Source organism: Protopterus annectens, chromosome 1.part1 (genome assembly GCF_019279795.1).
Source record: "Protopterus annectens isolate FY-2018-M chromosome 1.part1, PAN1.0, whole genome shotgun sequence".
In the NCBI taxonomy this organism is placed as follows: Eukaryota; Metazoa; Chordata; order Ceratodontiformes; family Protopteridae; genus Protopterus; species Protopterus annectens.
The window spans coordinates 1,119,728,288-1,119,741,649 of NC_056726.1; the positions used below are offsets into that span (position 1 = coordinate 1,119,728,288).

The window sequence follows — 13,362 nt, forward strand, 5'->3', positions numbered from 1 at the left end:
CTAGGTAGGCTGTGTGGACCTCCTTTCCCACATCTAAAGCCTTGTTAACTGTCTCACAGAAGTCTACCAGGTTTAGGAGGCATGGTCTGCCCTTAACAAAGTCAAACTGTGACAAGTAACATTAAGAAAAACAGTTGTTTCACACCTGCACATGTGACACCAGCATCTTCAGTGTCGGCAGTTGTGCTACAGAAGTGGATTGGCTGAAAACTTTGAAAGATGACATTCATTCCCTCTGCACTGGACATCATCCAAAGTAATAGGACCTGAGCTCATCCCAAAATATGCATTCCCCCTCAGCAGAAACAGCCTGTCTACAACCAACTTCTCTCCAGACAATGTTGGCATAATTTATATCCCATAGGTCATCACACATAGTACCCTACTGTGAGTTGTAATAGATCTCAACTCAACCAGAACAGTGCTTGGGTCCATTCACAAGACATAATGTTATGGAAATGTTACTTGCTAAAATGAATAAAAAAGAATTTAAGGTGCATGACGTCACTTATTATATCTTAATATCAATTCTCCACTTTTAGGGAATTAAAATAGTATACTGAACGTCTGTAATGCAGTTACAAAAAAAAAACTATGGTGAACTGTTCATTTACAAGATAACAAATGTACATTTTAAAATTGAGTTTAGAATTATTAACCAATTTCTTATGTGTGTGTAGGATAGATTACATTCCCAAACAGTATTAGATGTACATAATCTCAGAGTTCCTCCCTAACCCAATTCAAGTGCAACTTGGAAAATTGGATGGGATACTGGAAAATCATCCCTGGTTTGACAACTATGTCTCTAATGGACACTGGGAACCTGTAAATGGTTCAGCACGCAGGCCCATGCTTACACTTATCAAAGGTAGCAGAGATTTGGGATGCATGGCTAGGTTTAAAAAAGGCCCTTGCGGTAGTTAGCCTAGTAAACACCTATGATCTTATTAACAAAATGGCACAACAGAGCTATGACAAAACTCTCACAGAGCATCTGTCTGAAACAAGAATAACTATAAACAATTTACTACTGAAATAAATTACTAGTTTTGCATGGGAAAATTTAGTAAATTATTTTTTAAGCCATTATAAACTATTATACTGTCACAATTCATATGACATACTAACTGAGAATACTAGGATTACTTACTTAATTGCATTATTTTTATGATATCTCCACTTACAGATCTGTTACATATAGTTCATCATATTACCTCACATTTTCAAATGTGCAGCTGTTTGGCACTTGTTTTGCAGACAGTATTCTGCATCTGCCACCCCCCCTCCCCCCAAAAAAAAAAAAAAAAAAAACTATGGTGAACTCTTCACTTAGCAAGGTAACAAATGTACATAATTAAATTGAGTTTCCAACTATTAACCAATTTCTTATGTGTGTGTAGAATAGATTACATTCCCAAACAGTGCTAGATATACATAATCTCAGATACATGCTGACTTGTATGCAAATAGAACTGAGCTGAATGTTCAAAATAATAACATTATAATTAAGTAAAAATGTTCTCATGATCCATGTTCTCCTGTCTAGAGGATGCTCTGCATCACAGTTCGTGCTTAAAGTAGTTGGCCTATACAACTCTTCCCATGATAGGCATGATCTGACTTCTGTGCTGTTGGGGGAGTTTTGGATGAAGACAATCAGCATGCTTTGGAAAAGTGGAAAATATTTTGTGATTTTTTTTTTTTAATTCTTTTGGTATTTTCCATGACAAGAAGAATCTTGGATCTACTATACAAGTGAAACAGCTTATACATTTTATTCTACAATGAATTTATGGTGTGGACCACCAGAGTTATTTGTTCTTGTATTTTATGCGATACTTGGTTCTTGTGGAACTGCTTGCTCTCATCATTTTTCTAAATGGAAGTAGATTTTCCCTCTGAAGCAAATTGCTGCATTAAGTCAAGAGTGGTGAAGTCATAAGTGATGTTAATATGTTGTCATACAGAATGTTGTGGCTGGCACTTTAATAGTCTTTAAATGCATCCGTATTTTAAGAATCAGGAAAATAATGTGTGGTCTAATTGGTTTTCTTATGAACTGTTCAAATGTTTTTTTTTTTGTATTATGTCAAAATATTTTGGGGCATAACCTATCATGGAGTGAGTTTTGCTCAGACTAATACCTTATACTATGTATACATGAAGTGGATGAGTGCTCTAGTTTTAGCTCAGGCATAATCTTCTTAATTTTTAGAGGCTTTGGAAGTAATTGTCTTACAGCTTTTAGCATAAAAATTCTATTGTGATTAGTGAATGACTGTTGTGGAGGTATATGAAGCTCACAGAAAAAATTTTTGGGAGAGAGGAAAGCCTTCAAGATTTGTGAAGTGTAGTTACAGTTGCCAAAAATAATGTAGTTTTTGCTAACTGGGAGATTACATGGAATATTAAAGAATCTTACATGGTCACTGGGGACAAGGGAGGTTTTCTGTATGAACTATTAGTGTACAACTAATCTTGTACAGAGTGGTCTGTACTTCAATAATAGTCTTAGTTTTTGGGTCCCTATACCTCTGACTGAAGGTGATATGCTTCTTGTTGAATACAGATACTTCACCACCCTTGCCACTGGTCAGAATGTATGAAAAGCAATAACCATTCTGTTTAGGGATTGCCATCAATACAGTCAAACAAAGTCTTAGTGCCTGTGCAGACACTGATGTTTTTCAAATATTAGAATGCCTCTGGATCAGGGAATTTATTGTTTAGACTTCTTGTAACTGGTAGAGCCAATTAATGTGATCTGATTTTGTAACTGGTATGTTAGTTACATTGTAATGTCCATCTGTTGGACCCTACATAGAATGGGCACTGGGGAAGAGAAAGGTTTTTAGCAAATATGCAGAATCCTTAGAATGTGAGGTACAAACAAAACTCAGCAACCTAAACCAAATTGTTGAATATCTTGCTGCATGCTGACACCTACTTCATCCCTATGAAAATACTTTAAGCATTTGACCAATAATTGAAGCTATTTATCTTTTCATCGTATTTGGGCATTATTCAAGGTGAAGAAAGGATTCCACTTATGACCACTGTCTTACCTGCACTGGCATGAAAAATTCTGGCATGTCTCTCTGCATGTCCCTCTGTGTTTTATGTCTCATGTTGTTTAGCACTGCATGCCTACTACCATATCATAGCCATGTTCATTAGGAGTAAGGGTCTGAGGGCTATTGCAGTATCAGAAATCTTGATAACTGGTACCTGAAAGACAGTTCACTGTAACCCTTTCCATTTTGCTCCTTGAGAGTGATACACCACTATGACAGACAGAGTCACCTGTTTCAAAAACTCTTCAATTGCTGCTGTGGTTCTGAGTAGATGATTTGAAGTGATTTTTGTCAGGGTGTCTCTTTATAGTAGGTGTGAATGAGGTGGATGAGTGGGCTGTTTCTAGCTGAGGCATAGATATCTATCTTTCTTCAAAGACTGACACAGCCTTAGTAGAAGGCATTTTATTAAAATAATGTGATAGAGGTATAGGAAGCTCAAAGCACAGTCTTTTGGGTGAGAGGGAAGACTCCAGATAAGTTAGGTATTTACTCCTATCACATATAGATTGACTAATGCTAAGAACTGGTTCATTATATGTTAGCATATGTCAATTAGTACACAGTGGCAGGAGAAAGTATTAAAAAACTGGCAAAAAAGGAAAAGCTATCTGTTCTTCCATCTGGTACAGTGTTTATTTATTTTGACCAGTAGAGTTAATACAGCAGATGGTTTTGAGGTAGTTACTAGACCCACAGTCAAGGAGACTATTAAGAAGCCTTTCCCACATGCCCAATTGCTACCAAACACTGCCTGGTTAATTGATTTCTTAAAAGTCACATTGTACGCAAGTGAAGATGCAAAGATTCAAACCCATGTCTCCTGGATGAAGAAGCAGCTCATTAACAAGTCAGAACGTTAGTTCCTGCACTAACGACCTGATGGTAGAATGCACACACAACATAGAGAAGGCTCTGCAGTGATTGGTAGTCTTGTTCAAGATGGTGCTCATTATACAAGTAAGATGGAAAAAGGGGTTAACTTGTGCACTAAGCTGGTAGAAAAATAAGAAAGAGTATCTCAATCTTTTGCAGAATTATGGAAGGAACTTGCCGGCTTGATCTTCTGTTGTTCACCAGTATGAGTAGCTAACATGACATTGAGAGAAACTTATAAAAAAATTCATAGTAAGGACAGAAAAGTCAAAAGCCACTATATTTAAAAAGAGCAACATTTTTTTTCTGAGAAGACCCTTGCTATTCTGGTGTAGAGAAAACATTGGAAGGGCAAATGTATTTATAGAGTTTAAGAGGAGTAACTTCACAAAATTATACTCCTGTTCTTATTAGCAAAAACTACCGAATGAGGACAGGGAGAGAAGTTTTGGATCAAATTAACGTCAGGTGCAGATAGGCAGAGAGACAGTGGGTTTAAGAATACAACAGGAACAGGGACAGATGATGAAAAAATTCTTCAAAAATTATCTCTGTTTCTGAATGTCATGAAACAATCTCAAGCTAATATCTTAATAATGCTAAACACATTAATATTTGTAAAATTAAACTTAAAACAGGTAAGATATTGAAGGGAAAGGTATGTGTGTTGAGTATACCACTTCTCAGATGCAGTCTTCCCATCCATATAAAGCAGAGTTCTTCCTTGACCATATTCAGATATAACCTTAACCAGTGGATGGGAAATCAGAAATTCTCCATTCATCTGTCCCCTACATCTCTAATGGATAGAGAATAACTGTAAATGCTTAACAATGCATGCCCCAACTAACACAGTCCCCTTGAAAATAAACTCTAGGGCACCAAAAGTATCGGATACATTTGGGATGCATGACTCTGCTTACAAGCACCCTTGCAGGCATTAGCTTGTTATACATGCCTATGAACCTAAGCAATGAAAACAGCTAAAAAAGATGCAGACTGATAGACTAAACTTAAAAACAGAAAACAAAGAAGTGAGTGTTCTTCAGACACTTTACTCTTATGATGATTGGCCTGGAATTATCTCATTCTGGCAGGAGTTTAAAAGAACTCAGCAAGAAAGGATGGGAAAGTGATGACAATCTTAAGACACTTAGCTCTTTTGTGGAATGGCCTGAGCTTATCTCAAACAAATAATTTTATTATGACTCATAATCAGTCAAAACAGACAGAAACAGTTAAAGATTAACTTAAAATTGAAAACAATAAATGCAAAAAGCTATAACAGCATAAAAACAGATTGCAAAAGAAATTGAGAATTCTTCAGATACTTAACATTGCCTTTGAGTAGCCTGAAACTCTCAAATCAGCAACTTTTTGCTGAATGTAAAAAGAGCTAAAATTATTAAAATTTAACTTAAAACAGAAAAGAAGAAATAAAAATTAGCTAGAATAGATGTAAATGAAAATTATTCAGATGCAGCTCTAACTGATGAAGCGAAAGCAGTTTTAATTTTTACATTCATTGTTGAGAAAATGTAGGGATATAAATTATTGCTAAGTTCATTAAGTAACATTTGTACAGGAGGTTAGTTTTTACTTGGAAGTGTGCAAATCATACCTCTCAACTTCCAAGATTTTCACAGAATGTCCAGATTTTTCACTCAAATTTTGTGTTTCTCATAAAATTTGTGATTTTCTGGATTTTGTGGCAAATCAGTGATGACTGCATTCTCTAAATAATGACATTTGAGTTTCAGATTTCATATCCTTCAGAAAATACATGGTAACAACAAGACTTTATATTCGAACAACTTTCAAAGTTTATAAGAGCAGTATTTAAAATTTGTCCCTAGTTTTGAAGCTTTTCTGCCTATCATTTTTGGCTTTGTCCAGATTGAGAGCTATGGTTCAAATATTGTGTGTTAGCATCCTTACCGAGTTGAAATCCGCCAAATATATTCTCATACAACTCAGTGTTGTAACACAGGAATACAAGTTTGGAAGACAATAAATCAATTCAGTATACTAATTCTGTAATGAAAAGACAAGAAACAAAACCATGTGCATCAGAGAAGCTGACAAGGAATAGTCAAACATAGAAAGGCAAAACGCTTCATTTGCAGGCTTCATACAGGGGTCAAGGCAAACACCCACACCCCCAAAACATAAATAAACCTAGCACATGGTTGTATCAATTCAAAGAAGGGAGAAACCTCCCAAAACAAGTGAATCACTGTTGGCACATACTTAGAAATCTCACTATAGGGATTTCTGTGGAAAATAGCAATTGGTGATCCATTCCTTGGCATATTCGACTTTTGGAATATCAACATACCCACCTATATAGATACAGAGTATATGATTACTACATTTGTAAACAAGAAGGTAATTATGTCACATTAGTGGATGCACATAGCTACCTATATAGATACAGAGTATATAATTACTACATCTGTAAACAAGAAGGTAATTATGTTACATTAGTGGAAGCACATAGCTACCTATATAGATACAGAGTATATAATTACTACATCTGTAAACAAGAGGGTAATTATGTTACATTAGTGGAAGCACTATATTTGCTGAACATACTGGTACCATAATACTTTTAGTAACAATAACAAAAAAATAGTTTCCCAAGAGTGCAGTGTCACTGGCTGAGCAGGTAGCACATACACGTTTTATGCTAGCAGCTAAGAAGGCTTTTGGTTCTATTCCCACAAAAGGTACTTCATTTTATATATATATATATATATATATATATATATATATATATATATATATATATATATATTTTTTTTTTTTTTTTTTGTGGGAGTTTGGCATAATGGTTAAGGTGTGTATCTTACAAACACAAAGTGCAGGGTTTGGTTCTCATATGGAGTAACTGGCTAGGCTTAAAATGGCCCCCAAAGGCAGTTAGCCTAGTAATAACCTATGAGAGCATGAATCTTCTGACTCAACAGCTGTCACGCACATTATCTTTCAGCAGTTTGCACTGTTAGCAGAAGTATTTATTGAAATATTAGTAGTGACATTTTGCAATTGTGAAAGTAAGACTTCCAGCTGTATAGTAAAATAATGAATATAGCAATAAAGAGCAGTAAAGGTTTCAAAAAGCATACACCCTCCATGAATGTGGCCACACCAACAGTAAGGAAAAAGTCTAGTAATAAAGTGGACAGAGCAGTCGTGGATATTTAGTATATGGTTGTTGAGTCCTCAACTGCCACATAAGTACTCAAAGTTTAGCAGCTGATTCTGTTGTTACTTTTAATATTTTAATTATTTATATACACACTGCAGATCATACAACATCCCCTCTCTGTTGTATAACACAGAGTATTACTAAAGCAGATTGAACTTTTGATTTTATTGTTAGATTAATAAAAATAATAACTAATATGCTTATAAAATGCTAATACAAATCTAGCCACTTGTATCATAATTCCAACAGAAACTTATAATAATTTGGGTAAAATCCATTTCACATATTATTTGCTTAATTTCGACTCAGTGTATAATTTATATTCAGCTGATTCTGTAAATACCAATTTTCCATATTTTTCTGTCTGCTGCTCAATAAGCATCCATCTCAAAAAATGCCTTGACCTTTCTTTAGTTTTAAACTAACTAATCCAATTTGTATGCTTATTATAAAACAATAACCTACTACCCAGACAATATAACTACACTTAATATTAATTTTATCCTGTAATCACATTATGCTGTTTCTGTTAGCAGTCACATTATTTGACTTTACATAGTACAGTTTAGGCATGTTAACTTAGACATTGTTTTATACAACATCATTTTCTGTAATTTATGCTGTTAGTGTATGTCCTCATATAGGGTGGCCACGGTGGTGCAGAGGTTAGTGTTGCTGCCTCACAGAAAGAGGTTCATAGGTTCATAGGTTCATACTAGGCTATCTGCCCAAGGGCATTTATAAGCCTAGCCCATAGTTATGTGGATTTCGCCACCCCTTTAGTTTGAAGAAAACTATGCCTATTATTTTGCTGTGCCTCTGTCAAGCAGTGACACTGAAGTAATCCCTGGGGTATATCTGTGATCTCCCATCCATTGGTCAAGATTCCTCTTGAACAAGGCCAGCGAGGTGCTCTGCCTCACATGTACCAGGATTTTGTTCCACAGCATAGGGAGTCTCTGGGTGATGAATCTGTCCCTCCAGCACGTTCTATTAATAACCGTGTCAAGGTTTAAGTCTCCGCCCTTGTGGTTCTGAGGATCTAGATTTTTGAGGTGAAGCATATTCATCAAATCTGGGTTTGACATGGCCTTGTATGTCAGGCACAGGTCACCTCTGAGCAAGCGGTATGCGACTGAATAGAGCTGGAGTTCTTTCAGTCGGGCAGCATAAGACATATTTTTGAGACCCTTTATCCTTTTGGTGAGGAACTTTTGGGGCCTTTCCAGCTGCTGCAGGTGTCGGGTCAGATACATTCGAATGGGGCATTGTACTCAATCATAGGTCTAATGAGTGATGAGTACAGGGGACGATGACCTCCCTTGATCTAGATGTGAATCCCTTCATGATCAGGTGGGCAATGTAGAAGGTCTTCCTAACTACTTTAGCAACGTGAGTGTCAAACGAAAGGTTACTGTCAACCTGGGTCCCCAGATCCCTGATAACTTCTTCAGTGCTCAGTGGATTGCCATCTATATGGTAGCTAGGGCTAACCTTGTTTTTCCCGAAGGGTATGACTATGCATTTCTTGGTGTTTAACTTTAGGCCATGGCTCTGGCACCAGTTATCCATTTCTGTGAGGCCCTTCTGAAGGATATCTGTGTCAGATGTGTTTTCGACTATGGCCCAGTTCGCAGTCATCTGCAAACTTTGTCAGCCATAACCCTCCTGTGTTTGCTTGTACTTCAGAGAAGTAGATGCCGAACAAGAGTGGACCCAGGACTGAGCCCTGTGGGACACCACTTGTGACCGGCTTTGAGTCTGACATGGCGCCAGCAACTCTGACCCTGTGGGTTCTGTCACTTAGCCAGTTTGAAACCCATCTTGTGATGTATGGGTTTACATTCAAGCTGATGAGTTTTTCGATGATACCTGAGTGGGGTATTGTGTCAAAGGCCTTTGCCAGGTTGAGGTAGGCTGTATGGACTGCCTTACCCTCATCAATGGCCTTGGTGACTGTTTCGAAAAAGTCAACCAAGTTTAAAAGGCATGATCTGCCTTTGACAAAGCCAAACTGGGTTGGATCCAAAGTCTACAAGTTCCCTATGTCTTTTTTTATGAGTTCCATTATGATCCTCTCCATGGCTTTGCAGATAAGGCTTGTCAAGCTAATGGGACGGTAATTTCCAGGGTCGGTGGAGGCACCGCCCTTGTGAAGTGGGACCACAGTCGCTGTGCGCCACTCCTTGGATACGTATCCTGAGGTGAGGCTAAGATTAAACAGCTGTCCTAACTGCGGGTTTAATTCCTCATTGAGTTTGTGGAGTACACAGCCGGGGACACCATCCAGTCCCATGGATGCTGTGTTTTTTGCCTTGGAGAGAGCAGTTCTCACCTGGGCGTTAGAGATGTTTGGGGGGCTTCAATCCTCTGGTATAGATATCTCTCCTTTTGTGGGGGGGGGGGAGAAGTTAGCACTGAACCTGTCAGCCAGTATGTTGGCAATGTGTGTAGGTTCAGTAATCTTCACATCATTTTGAACTAATTCTGAGCATATCTGGGAGTTTCCTCCTAGGTTTCTAACATAGCTAAAGAAGGCCTTATGATTGTCTTTTGAGTCCTTGGCGATTTTTCTCTCAAAATTAGCCTTGGATGATTTTATGAGAGCTCTTAGTTTTTTACTTATAATGATCAAGGGTGTCTTACCTTTCAAGGATTTTGCTCTATCTTGTAGTAGCTTCCTCCTTTTGTTGTAGAGCTTGTTTATGGCTGGGGTCCACCAGACTGGACGCTTGCCTTTGGTACAAAGAGTCTTAGTTTTGTTTGGGATTGCCTGATCCATGCAGTCCTGTAGGTGCTGGTAGAAGGCATTTGTTAGTGATTCAGCGGTTTGAGTAATGTTTACCACCGGCTCAGGGACCTTAAAGGAGACCACACTAGTTCTCCTGTTCGATCCTTGGTTGGGGTCCCTTCTGTGTAGAGTCTGCATGTCCTCCCTGTGGTCATGTGAGTTTCCTCCCAAAGACATGCTGTAAGTGGATTAGACACAAATTGGCCCTATGTGTGTGCCTTCTGTGGAAGGACAGGTGCTGGGCTGGCAGCTTGACACTGTAAAACTCCACTGTCAATCATGGGCAGACAAGTGATCTGCTGTGGTAACCCCTAACTGGGAAAAGCTGAAAGAAGAAGTGTATGTCCTCATATATCATTGTTCATGATCTGTAACCCATGCTGAACCTAAAATTTGTCTTACCAGAACAGTGATCCACATTAGTTAATGAAATGTAAATAAAATAAAAATATTACATCAGGGAAGTGCAATCTCTTTATCTCTTATCGGGGTTTATTAATGTATATCTCACTTACAAAACACACACACACACACACACACACACACACACACACAATTAGTGCAGGTAACAGTATGCTATTAAGTGCATTACTTCTAGGTTTGCTCTTGATAGCTAGTAAGATTTGCAACATATCATGACTCACATTTCTGTTAGTTTTGCCTGCATAAAACATTTTGCAAATAGTACATGTTGCAATGAACTCTATTTCTCTATAAGTTTATTAACCTACTTGTTTCCACTAAACTAATGTAATCATTGATGAATTTGTTTAAACTACAGGGAAGTGAGCTGTTCATGTTCTTGTTCATAGCTTCATAGGTTCACAGAAGCTTATTAGGCTAATGGCCCTAGAGCCCTTACAAGCCAAGCCATATTTATCCCGAGTTGTTCCAATTGTAAGTGTCAAGTGAGAGAAGGTTGGAGAAGTAAGGGTCTATGGTAGTTAGTAATAATTTCCTCTGTACAGGAGGAACATGTGCATCACCCCAGGAGTGATTTTGAAGTCACCCATCCATTAATCTTGGCTGCATCTGAAGAGGGTCAGGGTGGAACTCTGTTTCACATGAATTGGAAGCTTGTACCAGAGGAGTGGCAGTCTCTGGGAGATGTATCTGTCTGTTCAGCATGCCCTATTCATATGAGAATCGAGGATAAGATCCCTGGAGCGAGTGACCCTCATGCAGTTTGATTTAGGTTTGTGTAACATTTCCATTAGAGCCTGGTCAGAGGCCGCCCTGTAAGCCAGGCACAGATAAACCCTTACTAATGTGTAGGGGACAGAATACAGTGACAGGGCTTTCAGTCTTTCCATGTAAGATTTGTTTGTGTAACCTGTAATTTCTTGGTTAGAAAACTCTGTGGTCTGTCCTGTTGTTGCAGGTGTCTAGTGAGGTACATGCAAAATGTATTTTATTTAGTTTATTTTACGTTTGCTGACCGGGAAAGCCTGACTGGATATATGTCCATTATCAACGGAGGCCCAGGGAGAAAAGCTCCAGTAATACAGACAATAAAATTACAATTAAAACGTAACACTTGGCCTATGAGCTATAGTAGATAATAATATACAGTCAACAACCCAGTACATTAATAAGGTGCAACTGCACAGTAAGGCTTGGTTTACAGTCTCTGGTAGACAATAACATGCACAGACTTGGGAGGCAAAAAATGCTACAGTTTATCCTGGTTAATATAACATATAGGGTAATTCAGTATTGTATAGAGTACTGTTAAGTGTACTATTGAAAAAAAGAAGTGAGTTGTACTAAAGAGTGGTAGGTAAAAAGCAATGCAGGTAGTAGAGGGTGGATTAAGTAGCGGGGTAAGTAAGGGTAGGGTCAAGGGTGAAGGAATAGAGGGATAGAGAGTCTTGAGAGCATATAGAGAGAGAATGGATTGTAGAACTGGGTAGCAGAGGGGTCAATCTGGGTTGGAGCAAGGACATAGCCAGTGAGTGGTAAGATACCCTTTGAGGCTTTTTTTGAATTTGGTTAGTGAGGGTTCTAAGGACAGGTCGTCAGGAAGTGCATTCCAGATTCTGCCAACATAGTTAGGAAAGAGTGAGTCTCCAGCTGAGTTATTCGATTTGAGTGTTTGAACAAGGAGTTTGCTGGATGATCGTAGTGTCCTGGGATTACTGTAAGAATTAATAAGGTTTTTTTAGTCCAGGAGATTTGTCAGGTTGGTTGAGGACTTTGTAGGTGACTGTGAGCTGATTATATGAAGTAAATTGGGGAATTCTAGTTGAATAAGGTTTAGGCACTGATGAGTGTGATTTGCAGAACCAGTAGCAAATCTAGAAATATGGTTATAACAGCTTGAAAGTTTGCTCAGATCAGATTTATTCAAGTAGATTAGAATAGGAGAGGCATATAGAAGGGTTGGGAGTAGGTGAGTACGGGCGATGGCAGTCCTTGCTAATGGGTTTAGGAAATGTTTACTTCTGTATAGACACCTTAATTTTTTTTAATGGTTTTGATAGTTTGGTTGACCTACATATCAAATTTGAGCTGGTTATCGGCAACTACCCCTAGGAGTTTGGTATGTGCATCGGGGGAAATAATGGTGCCATTGTTGGATTTTATAGTAAAGTAGAGTTTGGAAAGGGAGCACTGTACTTAATTACTGGTCTGATGTGGGCCGAGTATGCAGGAATTAACATCCTTAAATCTAGATGTAATGCCTTTACTTATAAGATGTGCCACATAGAAGCATTCCTTTACTACTGTTGATACATGTGGTGAAAGTTCAGGTTGCTATCAACCTGAGTACTCAGATCATGTATTGCTGGGTCTACAGTTAGGGGATGGTGTCTATAATGCAATTAGCAGGGAATTCAGCTTTACAAAGGAGAATAATAATGCATTTTTTTGCATGTAGCTTTATTCTGTGCCTTTGGCACCAATCATTTGTCTGAGTTAACCCTGTCTACAGTAGTTTAACATCACTGGGGGACTCGGTGATTGCTCCCAATTTGCATTCATCAGCAAACATGATCAGCCACAGGCCATGCAAGTTTGCCTGGACTTCTGAGAAATAAATTCCAAACAGAAAGGGGCCCAGTACAGAACCCTTTGGTACATGACTGGTGACTGATCTTTTGCTGTAGGTGAAATCAGGTGGTTACCCATCTGGTAGCACAGGGCTTAATTCCCAATTGGAGGAGTTTCTCTATACTACATAAGTAGGGGTTTGTGTCAAATGTCTTGGCTAGGTCAAGATAGGTGGTATGCAATGTCTTTCCCTCATGCAGGGCTTTGTTAACTTTCTTGAAGAAGTCAGCAATGCTCAACAGGCATGTTCTACATTTAATGAATCCAAATTGGGTTGTGTCCAGAGTTTGGAGAATACTTATGTCCTTGTTAATAAGGTCGATAATGATTCTTTCCATGGCCTTGCAGATGAG

The 13,362-nt window shown here is 38.3% G+C and overlaps 1 protein-coding gene across 1 annotated transcript in view; it reads right to left on the reverse strand.

Annotated features, from left to right (window-relative positions):
- LOC122815615 (deleted in malignant brain tumors 1 protein-like) overlaps positions 1 to 13,362 on the reverse strand; it is a 949,251-nt gene that overhangs the window by 791,223 nt on the left and 144,666 nt on the right. The window contains 3 exon segments of the mRNA XM_044088272.1: positions 146 to 171; positions 173 to 294; positions 296 to 468. Coding sequence (XP_043944207.1) covers positions 146 to 171; positions 173 to 294; positions 296 to 468 — 321 coding nt within the window.